Source organism: Coffea arabica, chromosome 7c, assembly GCF_036785885.1.
Source record: "Coffea arabica cultivar ET-39 chromosome 7c, Coffea Arabica ET-39 HiFi, whole genome shotgun sequence".
Taxonomy (NCBI): domain Eukaryota; kingdom Viridiplantae; phylum Streptophyta; class Magnoliopsida; order Gentianales; family Rubiaceae; genus Coffea; species Coffea arabica.
The window spans coordinates 4,585,043-4,607,364 of NC_092322.1; the positions used below are offsets into that span (position 1 = coordinate 4,585,043).

Genomic DNA, 22,322 nt, shown 5'->3' on the forward strand with positions numbered 1-22,322 from the left:
CCTTTGGAAGTTGAATTCTCGAGAGTGAGTTCCAACTCCAAGTGTTTTCCTTCGTCAATAAATATCAAGCTTTTGCGCGACAATTTTGAGTTCTTCACGTTTCAAGGCAATTGAGGAGCTTATTATACTTTTGATAGTTTCTTTCATTTATTTCAAGTTTAATTGTCCGCAGCTATTTCGCAAATCCTGTGCATTTTTTTTTTATTTGGCGTATTTTATAGTAAGTATTTCTATTTTGCAATGAAATGCACCTGCTTTACAGACATAATACCGTTGGACGTACCAAAAATGGTTGTCATAAATCGCACTCCAACTAACTACTGCTTCCCAACACCAAAATCTTTATGTAAGAATTCGATGGAGGATAAAAAAGTGATACAGATACTAAATGCAAGAAGCCATCCAAACTAGTGATCGAAAACAGAAAGAAGCGAACGCAATACTAACATGGTAGTACTAGTATTTTCATGGCTTTTTTTTTAAAACTAGGAGGCATAAACCGTGCTACGCACGGTGGGAAAAATAGATGGAGATGCCCAGTCCCGTAAAATGATTTGTACTTAATTAAAAATGGATCCATTAATGATAGAGATAAACCAAAATTAGAGCAAAATTTAGTATAACAAGGGCTCCCCTAAGCCGATGGAGGTTAACTATTAAGGATGGCTGCATCCTTGATCAATAAAAGACAAAGCCTCCTAAGTATGTAATCATGTTAAAAATAGCAAGTGTTATTCGCAACAAAAAATCAGAATAATAGAGAATTTTGTCCAAATTGCCATCTCAAGGCTAGGTTGCATTATGATTTAGTTATAAGATCCATCAATTTTCCAATGATGCAGCTACCTAAACTTATAAACATCATCCAGAGTTAGATTTTGCAATCTTTTCATGCTCTCAAAATAGTGAAAACATTTATATTAATATAAATTTTGGACTATTAGTGCAGAAAGTAGACCCTATCCCAAACCTTCGTGATTCGTATGAGAACTAAAATATACCGAGAGCAGGAAAAATATGAGAACTCAAATATACTGAGAGCAGGGAAATCACGAAGGAACGGATACAAATTTCATCTAACAATAAAAAATCAGTAATCACCATGATGTGGTGCACTTCTTAGTTTACATAATCCGACTAAAGATAAATTTTGAAGCTAGAATAGCAGGAGCAAAATTTTCTATGCCTTTCCTCTTGAAGATAATAATTGCAAAAGAAATTCTAAGATGGGGAATAAATCAACGAGTCCTTGTTTCATGGAGTCTTCTACATTGCATACCTGGGAACTTCCTGTGAGCAAAGAATGCACAAATACAAATTAGCCTTGGAATGAGTACCAATTTTGTCAACTATTTACACACGAGGAGTACGCCCTCACACCCTCCAAAATCACAAAGATAAAGTGCCATTCGTATAGATACAAGGCAAAAAATGGAATTACAATATACAATAGCATGACAACCAATAACGGCTTTTGCCGGGGCTAGCTACTGTCTTTGTGTTCATTTGTGAAGGAATGGCATTTTAAGACACACTGCAGCCAATTCTTTGAACCGAATCAACTCCACAATTAACATCCATTTACATCTATTTTTATATCTGCTTGACTTCCACTCGCAAATCAATACGTTGCAGTTGAATAAATAGATCAGTACAAAGATTGTGATGAAGCATTTCAGCTTGTGTTTCAAGTAATCCATCACATGCGTCTCAATGGAGAGCTCAGACTGGAGTGCTGGACCTTTCAGAGTTTGCCTTGTAGCCACCTCTGTATCATGTCCAATGCTGCTTTTGGCTGATCCATAGGAACCAAGTAGTTAGCATTGTGTACTTTGAGAAAGATCAATGGTCCATACTTTTTTTGTAATTTTGCCTCCAAACCGTCTACTGTAAATGGAACAGTAGGAGCTGCTTAGTAATTCTCCTGTCCTGACCATTTCACAGCCTCAACCCATCTATGAGGTAGAGTAAACAACCTCGAATTAAAAAGAGACAAAAGCAAGAGTATACAGCTAGTCAACAAGTAGAAGTTTGTCATTTAGAAAAAAAACTTCTTTAGCATTTGCGCACCACTTCTTTAGCCTTCATAAAGCAATGACTAAATCCAACAAGTTCGTTTTCATGAAACCTACTCCCAAGTCTGAATCCCAACAAACCAAAAGACCGAACATTAATATTCAATGAATCATCCAAATAGACGTCATGTAGACTTGTGCATAAACCTTAAAATTGAGCTAGGCATTTTAAGAATTTAGGAGGATATACCTCAGATCTGTACTCTGCATCTTCTTGTAATTATTCCAGTAGGGCAATGTTAGAGCAGCATCCCTCACAGCTTTTCTCATCTGAATATATGGAAAGGGGAAAAATATCAATTATATATTTTTTAATAACTAATGGAGACTTACAATTGAGGATAAAGAGGCACATTAGCCAGATGGATAGTTTAAAAGAAGGAAACGAATATAAAAATGCAGACAAAAAGAACCAGTCAAGAATATATGGAGCAAGTACTCTAATGAATCCAAATTCATATCAACATAGCCTAACGGAGAACAAAATAAATTAGCCTATTTACAACTCTAATATGCCGTAAACCTCTAGCCAGGAAGCTGCACCCTTTTTCCAAAAAAATCACTATACATCCCTGTAATAAACCCAACCAGAAACAAAAGGAAACCTGAAGAAATATTCAAATCAAGGGAAAAATTAAGAGAAGATTGCTCATGAATGGACACATTTATTCAGAAACATGTATAGAGTGCACTTAAGTGCAGTTTACAAGTTTTACAATCATCAATCTAACTAAAACGGAGCCCAAGGAATTAAAAAGATAAGAACACATACATAAAAAGTTAGCAAACTTACACAGTGAAGGAGAATGTAGCACAACGAAAGCACCAAAAAGTTCCCTAAGAAAAAGCATACGAAAAAAAAACAAGCAAATTCAACAATAAGCATAAAACCAATCTAAATATTCCATAAGAAGAGAAAAAGCAAGCCATTAAAAAATTGCAAAAAATGCTCACTGAAAAAAGCAGCAACAGTACGGAGAATAGCAAAGATAAAGCAGAAATAGATGAGTTTAGTTATATTCAGGCCTAATAAAAAGAAAGGGATAAAAACAAGCAAACTTAACAATAAGCATAATACCAATGTAAATATGCCACAAGAAGAGAAAAAGCACGCCATTAAAAAATTCTAAAAAATGCTCACTGTAAGGAACAACAACAGCATGGAGAACAACATAGATAAAGCAGAAATAGATGATTTTAGTTATACCAGGGCTAATAAAAAAGAAAGGGAAAAAAAGCTGACGATAGAAAGTGCTGGAAAACAATAAAATTTTGAACAGATCTGCAATGTATCAGGGGGAAAAAGACGATTGCTTGAAACCACCACCATTAGTCCAGCGAGGCCGAAAGCATACTGGAAAACAAAGTTCTTGGAATAGATCGGCAAGTGCTTGGAAAAACAAGGAGTTTGTTTTTTTCGGGGTAAGAATGTTTTTTTTTGTTTCTTATTGGAATAAAAAAGCTTGTTTGAGACCACATTTAAGAGAAAATGAGAAAGTTGGTGGCCTTCACAAGCCAACGAGAAAAGCAAAATCAAAGGAAAAGAGGAAAATCACCAAGCTTTAAAAAGAAAACGGGTTCAACTGAATGGAGTTGGCAGAAGAAAGCTGAAATTAACCTATTGCTAATGAAAATGATGGAGACTAAGCAAAAATTAGGTCCAGGAATTAAAAAAAAAAAGAAAAAGAAAAGGCAGAGGAGAGGAGGGGCGACGCTGTCTCTGCAAGCAACAGTCCAGAGACTAAAAAAACCACATCACAAAACACACAACTACACATGATCTACATAGCCTCGAATCTGCAAGAGAGAACCAGAAAAAGGGGGAAAAAATAGCGCAACGCAGGGGGGAAAAAGCGCAAACACCAACGGCAAACTCGTGTAGATCAGATAACGGAAAAGCCAAACAAAAAATACAACGCAACGCTGAGCAAAAAAAGGAAAAAAAAGGGAAAAAAAACAACGCAACAAAAAAGGCAAGATCGATGCTCACCGGGGAGGAAAAACACCAGAGGAGGAAATAGAGAAAAGTGACATCGAAGAAAACATACCGGTGTAGAAGGCGAAGTGGCGACGGTGGTTATTGCTGGCAGTACCAGTTTTGAGAGATCTGAGGAGCGGCGGCCGAGGAGAAGAAAACCGTCATCTGTTCAAGAAAGAGAGGAAAAAAGAATAAAAAGGAGAGAAAACTCACCGGAAAGGAATTTTATGTTGAAAATAGAAAATGTACAATGGCAGAGGAGGAGCGTACCTAACCGGAAAGGAAGAGGCAGAAAAGGTACAATGGAGGAGAAGGAGGCGCCGTGAACAGACGGCAGCTTATCTGGACCACTGCAACACAAAGAAAGCGAGAGACAGAGGATGCATGGCCGCTTCGCAGTTCGAAATGGGAATCAAAGAACAAAAATAAAAAAATATCAGTTTAAACTCACAGAGTAAGCTCACAGTGAATCATACACTTCACCGGAAGTAAAAAAAAAAAGAGAAGAGATAAAAAGAATACAACGGAGAAAAAGGAGGAGGACAGAGACCGAAATAGAGCAAATAGAACAATAGCGTCAAGAAGAAGGAGAGAGAGAAGTTAGGCGAAAGGAGAGGCATTGGATTTTGCCAGATAGAGAAACACAGCAGAAAACGCAGCAGGAGACACATGGGTTACTGACAGAAAAAAAAAGAAAGAAGAGAAGGGGCCAACAGAGCTGAACCCGCGGCGCCATGCGCGAACAACACAATGCTGCTAACCCACATGCGCGGCACGTGAGAGGACGACGAAAACTCCAGGTCACCACAGCCCTTCGCTCTTTATCTACTGATGTAAAAAAAAAAAGAGAAGAGATAAAAAGAATACAACGGAGAAAAAGGAGGAGGACAGAGACCGAAACAGAGCAAATAGAACAATAGAGCCAAGAAGAAGGAGAGAGAGAAGTTAGGCAAAAGGAGAGGCATTGGATTCTGCCAGATAGAGAAACACAGCAGAAAACGCAGCAGGAGACACATGGGTTACTGACAGAAAAAAAAAGAAAGAAGAGAAGGGGCCAACAGAGCTGAACCCGCGGCGCCATGCGCGAACAACACAATGCTGCTAACTCACATGCGCGGCACGTGAGAGGACGACGAAAACTCCAGGTCACCACAGCCCTTCGCTCTTTATCTACTTATGTTGAAAATAATAATAATAATTTGGTGGGCTCAATTGGATAGGGTCAGTTGGCGAAGCCCGACATGCAAGTCCCTTCTCTCTGATCACTGTTCAATTAAAGTTGCAATCATGGGCCCCCATTTCTCCTCCCAGAACAAAAATATCTGTTGCCAATTCCATTTTCGTCTTCATGAATCTTTTTTCAACGGTCCCTCTCGTGGTCTTTTTAAAGTTCTTGAAATGCCATTTTCACACGCCAGGGATGAAAAAAAAGCATCACGCTTTTAATCATGACCGCCACCACCATTAACCATTCTCCCACCCTCCCTCTCTCCCTCTGCCACCGCCCCACCCATCACGGCTTCAATCATTTATTCACCCAATTTTTTTTTTTTTAAAAAAAAACAAAATTCTGCATAAAGCTAACCATAACTTAATCACCTTAACTCCCCCAAAGTTTTACCTTTGAGTGGTTCCAGATTTCAAATTAGTAAAACAATAATAATATGTAATCAACTTAGTCAAAGTTAATCAAATCAGACTAAAGCAACCTAATACCAGCCCAACAAAAAGTTACTGCACTGGAATGTAATAGAAAACAAATCCTGTGGCCTTAAACAAATGACCCCAAAAAAAAAAAAAAAGGAAAAGGCTAATTAGACAAAGCATGCGCGCTGGCAGACCAGCATTCTTGATTCTATGCTTCATCAACTACAGCAGCAGCTTCTAGCGAAAGCTGCTTTAACCATTCAAACGTACGATGACGTGACAAGGCCTGCTTTCCTGTTTGTTGCTGATCATGCTGCCTTGTCGTCCTCGTCAGACTCTCCGTCTCTTCTTCTTTTGCATGGGCCTCGCTTACACTAGCACTTCTCCTCATGCCATTCTCCGCAACCCTCGAAGGAATTGGTCCAGCCACTGCATTTGACGAACATTTGCAGCCGCTGAAGAACACAACCCCCTTTTTATCGAGGAATTTGTGCCTCTTTTTGATCCTGTCCTTTTCCTCAGCTTTGATTCTGCCGGCGCTACCGCTGCTAATGGTACTGCTTGTGCTATTGCGACTGCCGAAACCGGCGTTCTTACTGTTGTTTCGAAATTTGAGGTCTTGAATTGCAATCTCTGGAGTTGTCACCAACCCGACCCGGAAAATGCTCCACAGTGTCGAATTTCGGCTGGAATTCATCCCATTCTTGATGCTATTTGAGGAACGAATTTGGGGTTTGGGACTGGGGTGGGAAAATTGGAAGTGGTTACGAGTTTTGGGTCTAGGCTTGCGATTAATGCACGAGGAGCCCGTCCCCGTTGTGGTGGAGGTGGAACTAGTAGTGCCGCTGCTCGAGGAATGGTGACTATTTAAACTGCTACTTCTGCTGCTCAGACTCGTGAAGCCAACTGAATAACAACGATCCATGGACTCGGACCTGCTCGTTGTCCGGCTGTCGTTTTGCAATTTGGTGATCAAGCCGCTTTCGGAACTGACCGAGTGGCGCAGAGGAAGAATTTGGCCCTGGAAAAAGACTTCATCAGCTACACACATTTCTGATTCTTTCGACAGAGAATCCGTGGCCAAGGAGGAGCAGAAATTGAATTCCTCTTGAGAGTCGTGAATGATGATGGGTACTGGAGATTCTTTTCTTGATACTAAGAACTGATTCTCTTCATTGGTGGGAAGGTCAGAAAAAGACAATGCTTCTTCATCTTCCTCTTCTCTTTCCACGACATGACTACTGCCAACGGGATTGGAATGTCTCCTCGTTTCATCAGCATCGGCGTCGTTTCCAGCCATCTCCAAATTTGAACAAAGTCAGCGGCTAATTGTCTGTTAATTCCTCTCCAGTCCTCCGTTGAGATGCAAATTAAAGATGAAGGGGAAGAGGACCGAGTGGAGGTAAGAAGGAAGAGAGAACTGAAATACTCCACTACTGGTCTAAAACAACATGAGTGGAGCAGGGGAACAAATTTATGTAATGTTTTCTTGTTTGGAGGAGAGGAGAAGGGAGAGAAAAGTGTTGTTAGCGAAGGATACAAATAGAGGCGGCCTTTTTTCGGGAGCGTGGCTTGGTTCCTTTGCTGTCTCTTCGCTTTCAAATGATTAGGTGAGAGAACAACAGCATCTGCGTTTTCATTCGGTCTTGTCTTTGTAAGAATTAGCACGCTAGATGGATGGTTGCAGTGACATATTAAAAACGTACAAAATTTTGAGAGATTTCCAAGTGAGGGTGGAATTTAAATCATTGAAGCAAAAGTAAAGAGAGATAATCAAATTTAGATAGGCTGTCAATTCCAGATTTTGTTGGGTATTTGTCCCATTTGAGCGGGAGAGGGGCAGAAACATCTACTCCATGAATGCTAATAACATACCATAGTACTAATATCTTTTCTTCATTTGTTTTTTCCTCGGCCTACCCAAACCAAATGTTGCTTGATCCGCATCGTGCTTAGAAAATCTCATCCATTTATTGGTGCGTAGGTAAGAGAATGAGAATAATTAGTGTGTTTGGACAGCCAATTATTTGGCCAAATATATTTGCTGACATCACCATTACAATTTTCAATACACCTTTTTATCTTCCCAATTACCTTTTTATCTCACATACATCACATCACAAAAAGTGCTACAGTAAAAATATTTCAAATAACTTACAATCCAAACACACTCAATATTTCATTCTACAAACCGCCTGCAATTGTATGAAAGGTCTCGAGTCGGCTGCTTTTAATTAAAGAGACGGGAGTTTTGTGGTACTCGAATATTTTTTTTTTTTGGCTGGGACTTTTTGAATTTTATTTCATGGGAAGCCTGTGAGTGACAACGTGACCTAGGCCATTACTTTATAACTTTCCTTGTTTATCATTGCCCATATCTCAGGCAAGAATTATTCTAGAGGTAAAACAATAATCAGGCCGCTTGGGGGGTTGGGGAACCTTCCTTCCGTTGATTTTTTTTTATCAATATCTGGTAAAGAATCAAGGGGAATATATGATGAGCTATTCTGCATAACATTCATGCCGGATTTCCTGTCTATCTATAGTAGAGGTGGCAAATCAACCCACTTAACTAAATTTACCCATACCCGCCCATGAATAGATGGGTATGGGTATCTTAAATTTTTGTATATGGGTATAAATGGATTACCCAATAATAAATGGGTATTATTGGATAACCCATCAAACCCAATTAACCCATTTAGAATTCTCTTCTCCCCAAGTCTCTTTTTTTCCCCCACCTTTTTTTTCAAATTTTTTATTTTGTTATGATGTTAACTACTTTTGTTTTATTATTATTATTATTATTATTATTATTATTATTATTATTTGTTGGTTTTATCTTATTATTTTATTTTATCTTAGTTTGTTAACTTGCTCATTTTTTAGCATTACCAATTTATGATAAATTTTAGCCTATTTTCTTATCTTTATAAAATGAAATTTTAAATTTATATATGAAAAAAATGTTAGGGGTTCAAAATTTTTGGATTAAGTTTTTATATTAATTTTTATAGTACTTAGTTCAAATTTTTATATTCTTATTATTCAATTATTAAATAATAGGTAATTTTGTGACATAGAGTATAAATGAACAAAAATTGATAATTAAGTTTATTGAACATTATAAGTAAATATTTAAAACTAATAATGGGTACAAAGAGTGGTATAAATTGATAATTTAGTTTGCAAAAATGAATTTAAATGAGTTTACAAAAAGTTAAAATAAATGGGTTATAAATGGGTAATTGGATTACCCAATTCATTTTTTGACTTACCCATTTATACCCATCTAATTAAATGGGTATAAATGAGTTGAGTCACTTATACCCATTACCTATTTTACCCAACCCAAATCCGTCCAAATCACCCATTTTGACACTTCTAATCTATAGTACGCAGAACTGTATGGGGAGGGAAGCTTAAAGTCTAGCATCAAGAACCCTCGAGAAGTCGCAAATTTTCTTAAAGGAAGGTAAGAGCCCGATTGATTGAATCGTGAGCTTTTGTATAAAAACTTTGAAATGTACTATTTTGAGACATTTCAAGTCTATTTTTTTTCCTAATAAAAACTCCGACCACTTACTTACAATAATATTCAATATATGCTCCAAGTTTGGATCATGTAGTACCAATTGAACTTTGAGAAGAGGCAACAAAGAATTGATCGTTCGCTGTTTTGCATCAATTAAAAGTGTCTCCTCATAAATTCCTTCTCTTCACATGTAAATTAACCACAACTTCATGATTAACCGGACACTGGTAGGTATTCGCTTCATCTTCGCATGGGATCCTCAGTGTCACTTTTTTATTGATAATTTAGTGCCACTTTTATATTTGTCACTTTTCATGATTAACTTGTCATATGTTGTTTATTTAAATTTTTTCTATCATTACGTGGTAAATGAGATTCACACTGAATTTGATGTAAATGCAATGTGAGGCTGGCTATAAATTATCCCTAACTTGGTTGGGGTAATGCTCTCATTTTACAACGACGTGACCCCTGACGCAGACCAAAAAGAGAAAAGCCAGAGAGGGCACTCACTACCATTTTTAAAGAGACACACCAGAAAATGTACTGCGGATGCGTGATCCATAGAATGCCACCAAGTCTAAGTATTGAACTCACATGATTCCTGGGGCATGGCGGTGGGCCTGGGCCAATAGATTTCTTGCTGATTCAAGTCGTGATCCACCCAGTTGTCTTGTCATCCACGGTCCTTGAAGAAAATCAATACCATTTCCTCTTTTTTGATTGTCTTTCCCTTCTCAGGAGAAAGTATCGCAAATCTGCTACTGAAATAGGAGCGGTAGAACGAACGAACGAAACTCTGATATACACAAAAAGGATTGAGATCGAGAGCTTGCGTTGCGTTCCACTCGGAGGCGCGCTCAATGCTCACCTCTCATTGTGCCCTTCTATTCTATGGAGCCACCCCACCCCCTCTAATAATAATCCGTCTTTGAGATAAGAAAGATTGCCATCTTTATTTCCGTTTTTGTGTCTCATGCTGTCAACATTTTAAGCAGTAAAAAGTAATGCATGGATTTTAAAAAGTTAAAGTGGAGTAATTGTCACCCTTCTTTTTTACTATTAACTTTTAATTAGTCCTTTCAATTGTATGTTGCAGCCTTCTAAATTGACAATAATACTCCTAATGCCCTACACGTCATCTTCATTTATCCTCTCAATCGTGAATTGAAGCGAGAGCATCTTGAATTAATTAATTAACGTTATTTTTTACTTAATAACGCGGCAGCAAAGAGAATTCAGGACTTAAGAAACCAGTGTTGAGAAAAATTCTGCTAATAAAGGAGAAAGGTCCAACTCCAACTAGACTAAGGGACGGCGTGGCGGTTGACGACATTAATGGTGGAAAAAAGCTGAGCAGCAGGGGGTATAGCATCCCCGGTGGCGGTAGGAGCATCAACGGAAGCAGAAGCACCGCGACCAGGTTGGGGTGGGAGGTGTCCCTGGGTCCCATATCCTTGCTGCTTGTAATCCTCCAAGTCCTTGTACTGCGTGTAGGGACTAGTATTCACTGGCCCTCCCTTCTCTTCCTTGCCTTTTCTCTCCATTTTGCCCTCCACCTTTATTATTACCACTTCTATTTGCCCCCAAAAAAAAAAATTTACTTTTTTTCTGTCGAATTTTTCAGGGCTTCAAATTGATATAGCTGATCACTAGGTGGATTGCTCTTTGATTGATTTTTGTGAATTCGAGAAATTCGTATTATATGGCTTCTCTATTTCGGCCTGCCGTTGCCACGAGTCATTGACGTGTTAGGTGTTGAGGAAAGGGAGGCTAGAGTCACGTTGAGCCGCCAATTCCACCGGGGGGAATGCTTCTTGGTCTCTGCATCTGCACTAATCCCGAGCTTTTGGTTTGGACATTAACCAAATTTTGGGGGCTCACAGCCCTTTGTGCAGGTACTGAATCGCACTTGTACGGATTTCTGTCTTTGGCCCAAATATTCAGAGAGAGGTATCTGCGGCTGTTTCAGGGTTTCGTCCTTATCATTTTGGGCCCTGTTAATTCCTGTTTGGAATAATATACCAAAATCCAACCCAAAAAAAAAAACGTAGAATACACAGAACAAGTGGGAAATGACAGCCAAGCCATTTTAAATGCTCGAAAATTTCTCCTGCAATGCTACAATTATTATTGCATTATTCTAGTACGTCTTTTTGCTCCGTAAAAGATAAAATGCAATAAAGAGGAACAGCATAGATCCCATGAATTAAATTTGTTGAATTCGTTTCAAAGGAGGGAAAAGCACTGAGGAGCGGGCTCAATTCTTTATTGACATTATTATTATGCCAGCTTCAGCCCTCATCGTTTTGTTTCTTTCTCCTTCGTGCCCGGTAAAAGCCAAGATTCAAGTTTCGATCAAGTCACCATGATCGTGATCCTTTTGTTTTTATGATCATCCTTCGTGCTAGTGCATACTCTTATCTGCTTCCATATAAAAATAGACCAGTGCCTAATTACTAGTTCTACTTCTGCAACTAAGTAATTACTAGTAATTAGTGTGCCGTGACCCCATGAACCCCATCCAATAATCGTGTGGTGGTAATCGCATCCACAATTTCGGATGATGAAGTCCCTTTCGGCTTTCGATTTTGAAAATTATATCGCACCAGAATCCAAAATGAATCTTCCAAACCAATATCTACCATCCAATCAAATTGTTACAATATCTTTTTCAAGTTCATGCAGTTCCAGACCTCCAATGTCAACATACACACTGCTGTCATGTTATTTTCCTTGACGTCGTTTTAAGATTTGTGAAAATATTGGAATCAAAGGCATGTACAGTTTAGCAGACAAACGGAATGATAGATGCAGACTTTCAAGAAATTCTCTGTTTGGATTGAGTGTGTTATTTGAAATAATTACTGTATTACTTTTTATAATGTGATGTATGTGAGATAAAAAGATGAATTAAAAAATATGTCTATAATGCAAGTAAAATATTATTTAAAAAAAGGGGTATCCAAACAATTCATTGATCGATAAACGTTGAAGTGAAAAAAAAAAAAAAAAAAAAAAAACAACTGTACACCTTCCTGGTTTATACTTTTTTTTTCCTGTTTTATACTTATGATGCAAAGTTTTCTACCTCCAGCAGAACAACACCAAATCAAACTGTAATAAATGCGCAAAACATAGAAGGGAATTTATAATCATAACTTAAAAGAAACTAGTAAAACCAACTAGGCTCACAGCCCCTTTGAGCAAAGCCCAGCAATTCACCATTCATGTAACCTGTCCTGTCCTCTTTTCAGTCTCTAGCTAGCCTATATCCAGCTAATGACCACAGGGCTCCCCACAACATGCTTCCCATCTGACCACTCTATTCTACCAAACTCGTTAGTATTAGATGGCATTGAAGTTGCACTGAACGTCACCGTATACGACTTCTTCTCGTATGCTTTTGTGAAAGTTAATGTATCGGGTTCCACCGTAATCTTAACTGCTGGACTTGTCGTCGAGATTGAAACCTTGTACGTACTTCCTCCGGAGCCTTCCCCAACGTTGGTAAGCGTCCTCGTGTACTTAACTACGCTCTTGCTTCCGCCGCCGCTGCGGGAACCACCGCCCCCCCCAATCACTTGAGTCTGCAGCGACACCGAAAATGAAGGGTAGTTGAAATCCCCGATGCTGTAGGTTTTATCGGCATCACAGCTGTAATTTCGCCTGGCGACCCCTTGAATTTGCAGGGACGTGTAATTTAATGCGCATAGGAAATTGAGATAATCGTCGGTGGTCAGGTCATAGACGAGTCCCGGGTTGAGGGCTGCGACGGGGTCCACATGCCCTGCTCCATGATCGTACGGTGTCGATGCCTTTCCGGTGGAGACATCTATGAGCTTCTCACCGCCGTTTTTGTAAGCGGTGTAGGCCGTGGTCATGAGAGCCGAGCGGATGGCGGCTGGGCTCCAGTCTGGGTGCGCCCCCTTGACAAACGCCGCCAAGCCGCTCACGTGTGGGCACGACATTGAGGTGCCGGAGATTATGTTGAACTCCACGCGCCTCGGGTCCTCTGCCAATCCGGTGGGGCCCACCGCCCCGGTCCACCCTGCTATTATATTCACGCCTGGAGCTATCAGGTCCGGCTTCAAGATCTCGGGTGTGATTGCATTTGGTCCCCTCGAGCTAAAAGCAGCTACCACCGGCGACGGTTCGATCCCCACCTTTGTGCCCTCGAAAAGAATCGTCGCTGTTGGATTAGCATCCGACAATACATAATCTCTAATCGCGTCTCCTGATTTCTGACCCACTGTGCTGGCCGGGAGCAAATGGGCATCCGCCACAAGCTCCTCACCGTTGGCGGCGGTATTGGCCAAAACCATCCCGGCCCCACCGGCTCCTTTCACCACAGCACCCTTTTGGACCCTAGGATTGATCCCACGGTCGCACAGGACAATTTTTCCCTTAACTTTCTCAGGGATTAACGTGCCGGTCATGCAGAGATTCCCATTGGTGGAATTGCTAGCGTTCCCTGCATAGACAAAAGGCAGCAGCTTAGCGGGCAACGAGTCACCTTTGTAAAGCGAAACTCCAGAGAAATTCTTGCCGTTGCCCAGGCTGACATACGCCGGGAAGTCTCGGTCCAAAGTTCCGGCACCTACGGTGGTAATCCAGGGTGCCAAGTTGGACAGAGTATAAGCACTGGGTCCCGCATTTCCAGCTGAACAGGACACGAAAATTCCCTTCTCCATTGCTGAAAATGCTCCAATAGCAACACTGTCTCTGTAGTAGTCGGCGGTGCCGCCGCCCAGAGACAAAGACAAGACATTTACAGAGTCTTCGATGGCCCTGTCTATGGCGGCTAATATATCCGAGCTAAAGCAGCCCCCAATCCAGCAAACTTTGTATACAGCAACTCTGGCACGATAGGCCATCCCACGAGCCGAACCGGATGCATAGCCGAAAAGGCTAGCTCCGCCTACGATTGCTCCAGCAGCCGTGGTGGACGTGTGGGTGCCGTGGCCGTCGTCGTCTCTAGGAGATTTTGATTCTTTCGTAACATCAATTGGGCCGAGAGTAGCCTCATAGCCCGTTGAAAAATACCTCGCTCCAATCAACTTCTTATTGCAATGATTGGAAGTGAAGTTGGTCCCCGTCTCACAGGCTCCTTTCCAAGAAGCAGGTACGGGCCCCATCCCGGTGTCATCGAAGCTCTTGCTTTCGGGCCAGACGCCGGTGTCTAAGACGGCGACGATGACATCGCCCTCCGAGTCCGACTCCGGGAACAAGTTAGCACTCTGTTGGAGTCCTAAAAACGAAGGAGTGCGAGTTGTGTGGAGCTCGTACTTAACCTCTGGCAAAACATAGAGGATTCCAGGTTGGTCCTGGAGGGATTTGGCTTCTTGGGCTGTAAGTCTAGTGGCGAACCCGTGAATCGCGTTGTTGTAAGTGTACAACATCTCCGCTGATTCGGAAACCGATTTCAGCGACGAGTCGTACCAGCGAGTATGGTCATCGAAACTCGCTGGCATTTGGGATTTCGCCACATGAACTATGTAGGTATTCTTTTTCTGCTGTACAGCGGATGCTGCCACGGAGACACGGCAGACACCCAGAAACACAAGAAAAGTCACCACTAGAAACAATCTCGAGAACTTGAGATCTCCCATATTTTCGTTTGTGGGTTGGCAAGAGAAGAATGGAGGAGGAGGGATCGAGAGAGTTATATAGAGTGGGAAGACCAAAGGGTCGTCTGCTTTTGAACTCAGTGGAGGTGTGAAACTGAATTCATGCACAAACAGAGGCTTGAGAAAGATCAGTGAAGGACAATTGGTTGATGAGTGGGGACGGGGGACCTTTGTCTAGTTATGGATATGATTGCAAAGGACACGCACAAACAAAAACAAAAGGAGATCAAGCCAGCTACTAGCTAAGGAGCGAGAATGAATGAGCGAGCGAGCGAAGAGAAAGGGGAAGGACTGATATAATAGAGTGATATCAAAATGAATATATGAATTGTTTCATCATTTGGGTAATATAGTACTTACCAGTTGAGAGAACTATTGCTTGCTGGAGAGCAGCAGTAGGAGTACATATTATTAGGTGTTGGTCTTTGTCACGTGCGTGCAGGGGTTGTGTTGATCGATAATTGATGCTCTTTCACTCATTTAGCCAGTCAGTGGTACTGATCCTAAATGGAGCATTGCTTTCTCCTTTTTTTTTTTTTTATCTTTAATAGTGCGCTTTTTCCAAGTCTGTTGCAGAATGCAGAAGAAAGAGAAGACAGTGGGAGATAGGTGGAAAAAATAAAGCAGGTCTTTGAATTCGCTACTGCGAGCCGTGGGAAATAATGCCCACACTCTTCTGTATTCTGTTTTCCACGCTTTATTTACTTTCATTTGACCATTGCTGCAAACATTGGGGCCATAGCCAGTTGCCAGTGGCAGTAGCCCAATTCAAGATGATAAATTTCTTCACCTACGTCGTCTTCCATTGGTCTTTTTCTTTTTTCTTTTTTTTTTTGTCGCTAGCCGACCGAAAATACAGTAAAAGAAAGCCACTAAAAATGATAAATCATAAATAATAATCGGTGAAAATTAAGGTTTGAATCATTAATATTCTATCAATAATTAATACTTTTTAAGTCTGGATAGTGATCAATAGACTAAATGGCTGTGAACGTCTTTCATTACTCAATGGAGGTTGTTATACTACTCTTTTTGTCTTTTCTTGATTGGTGAATCAGGGGATAGAAACAGTAACACTTAATAATCCCCGGGGACAGGGGAGGGGAAGATTCCTAGATCTCGTTTGATAAGTGAATTTTTTAAATGTTTATTTAAAATTTTAATGTAGTTTATTGTAAAAATTGTAGGAAAATTTTTTTAAGTGTGTAAATTTTTAAAGTGTATGATTTAAAAATTTTGAAAAGTTTTTTGAGATTATTATAAATAAAATTATTCAAAAATTTATAACAGATAAATTTGATCAAAAACTTACTTGCCAAACATACCCCCGTGTGAAAGAGGCAGCAGTATACTACAAGGAGAAGGCCAAATAATAAGAAGCAAAGCGGGTAAAACTAGTAGAACTACAATAAAAAAAAATCTTGAATATTACGCCTAGTGGTTCACGGGTTTATAGAAACTGTTTGTGGTTATTGTCCACAAGGATAGACAGATAGACGGTGGGTGAGAGACGCGTATGCTTCAACCAACTCAACTCAACTGATAGAAACTGTGTGATAAATCAACTTCCCTGAGTTCCCTCGCCGCTTTGTGTTCGATTTTAGGGGTCGTGGATAAATCAACTTGGGGTTTGTTTGGATAGAGATTTATTAGCTAAAATTTATTTACTTACATCATCATTACAATTTCCAACGCACCTTTTTATCTTCCCAATTACCTTTTTATCTCACAGACATCACATCACAAAAAGTGCTACAGTAAAAATATCTCAAATAATTTACAATCCAAACAGAGCCTTGGGCTCCATTTGGTGCAAAATTCAATTTTAATTAAACCCATCTCATGCGAACCTCTCAAACAACCAATCAAGACCAGCTTAATTAGGTACTCGTGAGTTAATTGAACTTTTGAATATACTTCATTTTTCAATAACCGACACGCACGTATTTTGCTAAAACTAGGTAAAGCAAAATCGCAAATTCTACCATAATCAAACTCGAGCTTGATAAGGCACGATTGCGCATTCTTGATTGAGCTATGCCTGCCAAGCATAATCGAATTGAAATAATCAAATGCATAATTTTGATGCAGAATTAATGCGGGTTACAAGAGCTACCCAATAAATGAATAATTTTCGGCTAAAATCTATCTCGAGTCGATTACTCTCTAATCATCTGTATCTTCTTTCTTCTTATTATAGTAGTACTTTATGATTTTGTACACGGAAGTGGGGGGGCAACGAATCATGTGAACGTTTCTTGGCCAAAAAAGAAATTTGTTAAAAATGGTTGATCTGAAGTAAGGATGTGTATCGAAATCAAATTCGATAATTTGAAATTTTGAAAAATTTGGACATCAGAAAATTTGATCAATTTCAATTTCGATTTTACATAATCGTATTCGAATTCGTATCGAATTCAATTCAAAATTCAGTATTAACCAATTTCAACTAATTCAATTTTTGTATTATAATTATACATATTTTTTGCTAAACTAAATGCTAACTTTTGTATAATATATGTTTATAATTATAACATAATATACAACTAACTTAATAAGACTGATTATTGTATTGTTATATAGATGTATTATTATATAATATAAATTTTATATTACATATAATATATATATAACATACAAATTTGAAATCGAAATAGTTATTCAAGTTTTGATTTCGAAATTAAAAATCCAGATTTGAGAAAATCATAACAGAATTCGAACCAAATTCATATAATTCGAAAATAAAAACCCGATTTCCACTCCATTTTTCGATTTACCGATTTTGAAATTTTCGATTTCCTTTACTATCCCGAATTTTTTTTTTTTTAAATGGAGGCTAGAGAGCGCTCCGCCATCCTCCCCTGAAATCGCGACGGATCAGTTTTTTTTTTTTTTTTTTTTTTGTGGTTTACGTCCAATTTAGACCTATATATAATATTCCAACAAACTAAATGAAAGTATTAAAAGTTCAGCCAAACGATAATTGCAGCATGTACTCTTTTTCCACTCATCCGTTTATGGATTTTGGAGCTCAGGCCAGTGCGACCTTCTGGACGCTCAGATGGAGATTAGGGATGGCGGCTGGGGTGAATTAAGTGCCTGTGATAGAGTGGGGTTTTAGCTCGAGTTGAAGTGTGGAGGGCAACTGTGAATTTGTCCGCCTCGGCACCGTCTCAGGCAAGGGCCGTGGTAGTACTTGAGGGGGCCTCTTCAGAATTCGATCTTTAGTCCTTTTGAATAAAAGGTCTTGGGGATGCTTTCTGGTACCACGGCCCTAGTCTAAGACGGTGTCGAGGCGGACAAATCCACAATTGACCTCCACATGAAGAATACTCTCGAAAAAGAAGAGATGACTCATTACCGCCTATGTGCTCCTGCATCATTAAACCCTATACTTTATTATTTAGGCCCAAACTTGGGTAGACACAATATTTAAAAATCCAATGATCTAGATTATATTGCAGAGTTTAGTAAGATAATGTGATCCAATTTGAGCTATTGAGTTTTGAAAATTGGATGCATCCAAATATGAACATTTTCTTTAAGGTTAACATTAAGAGCGTTGACAATTGAGTTTTCTTTTTGTTAAGGATGAGCATGACAGTCGTACGAAAGCTTATATTTGGATTGAGAGATTTCAAAAATGATTCGAAATTCATCCAAACCCTTCTAGTTGTTTACATTAATCAAGAGGTATTTTGATTTGTAAATCACCAAGTAGGCCTCGTTTGGGGCCGCGGTAGTTTATAAAAAAGCATTTCAGATACAACTAATCTTTGAGAAAAAGTACTTTTTAAGGTGCCAGAATTTGGCTACTTAAATTACAAGAAATTAATTACCAAACATCCTTAAAAATATTTTTATTACTTAAATTTTTTTTTTCTGTAAATGCACCGTAACTTCAAATAGGGCCAAAAGTAGTGTTTAAGATGCATTTAGATAATCAATGAATTGTAAACTCAAATGTTTCTTAAATAATTCAAACAATTAGAGCGATTTGGATAGAATTAAAATCCTTCATCAATTTTTTAACCCGAACGAAGCCTAATAAAAAAATTAGAAAAAAGATTGATTAGAGAAGGGTGGGATACATGGGACCTAGAGGTGATGATTACATAATTTGATGCGTGATGGACAACAGGTAATCATATGTATAGACTTGAGTTGGATGATGAGGACGAGGAGGAGGGAGTGTGAGTGAGGGATTCGGTGTTGTAGTTCTTCCACCACGACTGACACTTTACACAATATGACACTCTACAAACTATGAATAGAGTCGTATAAGCGCGTATTAAATCTACACCAGCGTTATTGCGTGAAGCAGAAGCACTTTTTCCTCGCCCAATAAATTAAGCATGCCACCACGAGGCTCATGAAATTAACTCGATCTTAGTACGCACTTTTACAGTGTAAACCAATGACACTGTCGTTGTATGCACCAGACAACAAGTTCGTCTAACGTTTGAAGCGGGAGACACAGCCCACAAGTTGCACAAATGAGCAAGCCATCTTTCAAAGTGGATCTTTGGAAAGCAGGCAATCATGCCCATGCATCATTGGAGCCTTTATAAAGGTTTGTTGGCCCTTTTTTTGCCTTATAAACGAAGCCTCTTCCTGCTAGTATTTAATTTGCTCATACCATAGCGCTGACAATTGGAATAAAGGTCATAAAGTCTTATTATACGCAGCGGGACTGGCTGTAAAGGATGCACTCTTATGGTCATAAGGCAGTTATGCCCGGAATTTTGTTTTTCGCAGTTGGTTAGAACTTAGAACAGAAAGAAAGAGAAATTCTGAGGTCTACAAACCGCCAACATGTGATGGGTGGTCTAAAGCAAGATTGTTTTGTCTTGCCGGTGACTGATATCCTATACTTTCCTGCCTACTTCCAACCTCCTTGCCCCCCCCCCCCATATAATATATTTCATTAGCTCTCTCTAGTCTACTTGTAATGAGCAGACAAAGCAGTCAATTTCTTTTTAGCTTTATGGAGCTCTCCCCAACTTATTGTTGGCCCTGGGATTTGTCTAATTTGTTACGGCTATTTATTTCTATTAAAACAAACCTACAAAAGTGAGACCCCCCAAACAAAAAGAAAAAATTCGTGGAAAAAAAAATTTACGGAGCACTACTGTAATTGGTGGGGCAAAACTGTGAGATATGATGAATCCGAGAGTTCTTCTAATACAGTAGCCTAGTTTCCATCACTGACACTAACTTTTCATTGGCATTTATGGAGTATACAGTAGAGGCACAATCATCCGTAGTTGGCAATCATGTATGTATATTGGTTTCGTCTTGCAAAGAGCTTCTTAGGATGCATATGAGAGATTTAACAAACAAATTAGAAGTCGGATTTACGAAACTGTTACTTGTACTCCTCCTTTAAGAAATCTTTTTGCATCATTCACAAAGTCGGGTTTAATCTATATGAATTGATATTACTATAATAATCCAGTAGCAATACAACCTTAATGATTTTACATTTTGCAGATCCTAGCGCGGTTCAGAATTCTGAGCTTGAATTACGCCGTCGTATCATTTGAGACCAGTGACGAAGAAGAAAAACAAGCCGGGAGCTGTAACTTTTTTGTTTCTTCAACGAACCAGCATGTGACGGTGGCCTACTAATAATTCAGTTGTGAAAAGGAAATTCTGCTGCATTAGCTAGCTGGTGTGCCATATGCTCGCCCGCCAATAAGTCAATCCTGACAGACCATCTTTCAACTCAATGAGGTTGATTACTGATTACATTTGTGTGCGTACCTGCTGCCAAGGATAGAGAAGTTATTAATTGCCTGGCTCCATGCTCTTTCCATCACTGCAGCAGCGATAATAATCTGTGAAGCCTAGATCACCTCAAATCCAGGGGGGCAAAAAATATATATACATGATAGTTATAATCATGTCTAAGACCACCACTGATTGATTGATCAGATCATGACACTGAGAAAGAAAGCTTTGTACGACCTGCAACGCGACAGTGAAGTTTTGGTCATTCTCCTTTTGTTTAGGGATTTTAAATCACCCAAGTCATTTGGTTAATTGTCTTGTGAAAGTTACTTCGTGTTGGGCTAAATTTGAAACCGACTTTTCTAGGAATGGAGATGGAAACATGAATGCGTAGATGATTAAAAATGCTTCGATCCTTTAAACTTGTCGTTTAACGCATATGCTTTAATATATATATGTCTTATAATTGGTTGCTCGTGAATAATGAATAGGAATATAATGGAAGGACGGATTAGTAGCACATATAATAAGGATACAAACGGGGCCATCAAATCCCCCAAGCTGTTTTCTTTTGTTTGTTTTGTTATTGGGAATAATTTGAAAAACCTCCCTTAGGCTAAGTTTGGGAGTTTAGGATAGAAAAGAGAAGAAGGGAAAACTTAAGTCACGAGAGAAGAGAAGAGAAAAGAAGGGATTGTTGTGTTGTTTGGGGGTTTTAAGAATTGGTGGAATGATTTTTGGCTATAAAAGTCATAAAATATTTGTTCAATACATTTTTAAGGATAAAATAGGTATTTTAAAAAACTTTCATAAGGTTCCTCCAACTTTCTCTCCAATTTAGGAGGAAAACTTTTACTTACTACAGTATTTATCCTCTTAAATCCTTCTATTTCTCTTCTTTTCTTTCATAATAAAAACTAACAAACGAAGGAAATGTTCACTTTCTCTTTTTTCTCCAAATCATCAACTCCCAAACGAGCCCTTAGAGTTTGTGGCAAAAATAAAAAAAAATATATATATATATATATAATAATATAATAATACAATAGTAAATAGGAGCACGGGTGACAAGACAGAAGATCCACTGATCTAATATTTCATTTCGAGTGAAGGGCGCCACCCCCTCGCTGTATATTCATCATGGACGTTCGCTATCTGCCCATCCGCACCAGAGCACCAGCTTGGCTGGCAATTAGCTAGGCTCTTGTGCTACATGATCCGTAAGGTGGAAATTGGGAGGTGGGTGGGTCTACTGCGTCTATTCAATTTGTATTTTGCGAAAGACATTAAGCAAGCATCCTATAATAATATATGATAAGAAAAGCTTGTTTAATTGTGTATGTATGACTATGGGAGGACGCCACTTGAAGAAGCACGGAACTTCCCCTAGGAGAGCTGACCTAATCAGCTCGGGGTGTTGATGGGAGAGCTGACTTCAAGCCTGCAAGACAGAAAGGATGAGCTAACTGAGGGGGCCCGAGGGTGGTCCCCGAGGGCACTCCGACGGTCAAGTTAGTTTTCCGGTGAGTGAGTTTCACAGGAAGTAGTAACTGTCCGGAGTAAATTGTCAATAGTGAGCGTACCTTGTACAGTGGATCTGTGTTATTATTTATACCTGCAAGGGAGTCCGGCCTCCGCACGACGCGGGACTTGCCCGGTATAGATAACATCCCGCACATAGGGGGATTTCTCCCGACCTCCTCGGGACGGACCTTCGCCTCCCC

At 39.5% G+C, this 22,322-nt stretch overlaps 2 protein-coding genes and 2 long non-coding RNA genes across 6 annotated transcripts; 1 reads left to right on the forward strand and 3 right to left on the reverse strand.

The window, feature by feature from the left end:
* Nucleotides 1-1,389: 1,389 nt before the first annotated feature.
* On the reverse strand, nucleotides 1,390-5,075 carry LOC113698573 (uncharacterized). Of its 3 annotated transcripts, none has more exons than XR_011817421.1 (6): nucleotides 4,576-5,075; nucleotides 4,324-4,444; nucleotides 4,124-4,218; nucleotides 2,869-2,912; nucleotides 2,266-2,345; nucleotides 1,390-1,955 (listed from the first exon to the last, which is right to left on the reverse strand). It is a non-coding gene; the product is annotated as an uncharacterized lncRNA (long non-coding RNA). The 3 variants fall into 3 exon arrangements; XR_003450236.2 differs by having other exon boundaries at nucleotides 4,604-5,074; XR_003450235.2 differs by having other exon boundaries at nucleotides 4,324-5,071.
* A 546-nt stretch (nucleotides 5,076-5,621) lies between these two features.
* Nucleotides 5,622-7,430, reverse strand: LOC113698603 (uncharacterized). The gene has a single exon (XM_027218479.2). It carries the CDS (start codon nucleotides 6,998-7,000, stop codon nucleotides 5,909-5,911), a length of 1,092 nt encoding a protein of 363 aa, XP_027074280.1. The 5' UTR covers nucleotides 7,001-7,430; the 3' UTR covers nucleotides 5,622-5,908.
* Nucleotides 7,431-12,362: 4,932 nt separating this feature from the next.
* LOC113699209 (subtilisin-like protease SBT1.7) lies at nucleotides 12,363-15,300 on the reverse strand. Its single transcript, XM_027219406.2, has one exon. The coding sequence runs from the start codon at nucleotides 14,845-14,847 to the stop codon at nucleotides 12,505-12,507; it is 2,343 nt and encodes a 780-aa protein (XP_027075207.2). The 5' UTR covers nucleotides 14,848-15,300; the 3' UTR covers nucleotides 12,363-12,504.
* Nucleotides 15,301-19,029: 3,729 nt separating this feature from the next.
* On the forward strand, nucleotides 19,030-20,967 carry LOC140010743 (uncharacterized). Its single transcript, XR_011817856.1, has 2 exons — nucleotides 19,030-19,438; nucleotides 20,359-20,967. It is a non-coding gene; the product is annotated as an uncharacterized lncRNA (long non-coding RNA).
* Nucleotides 20,968-22,322: the final 1,355 nt, after the last annotated feature.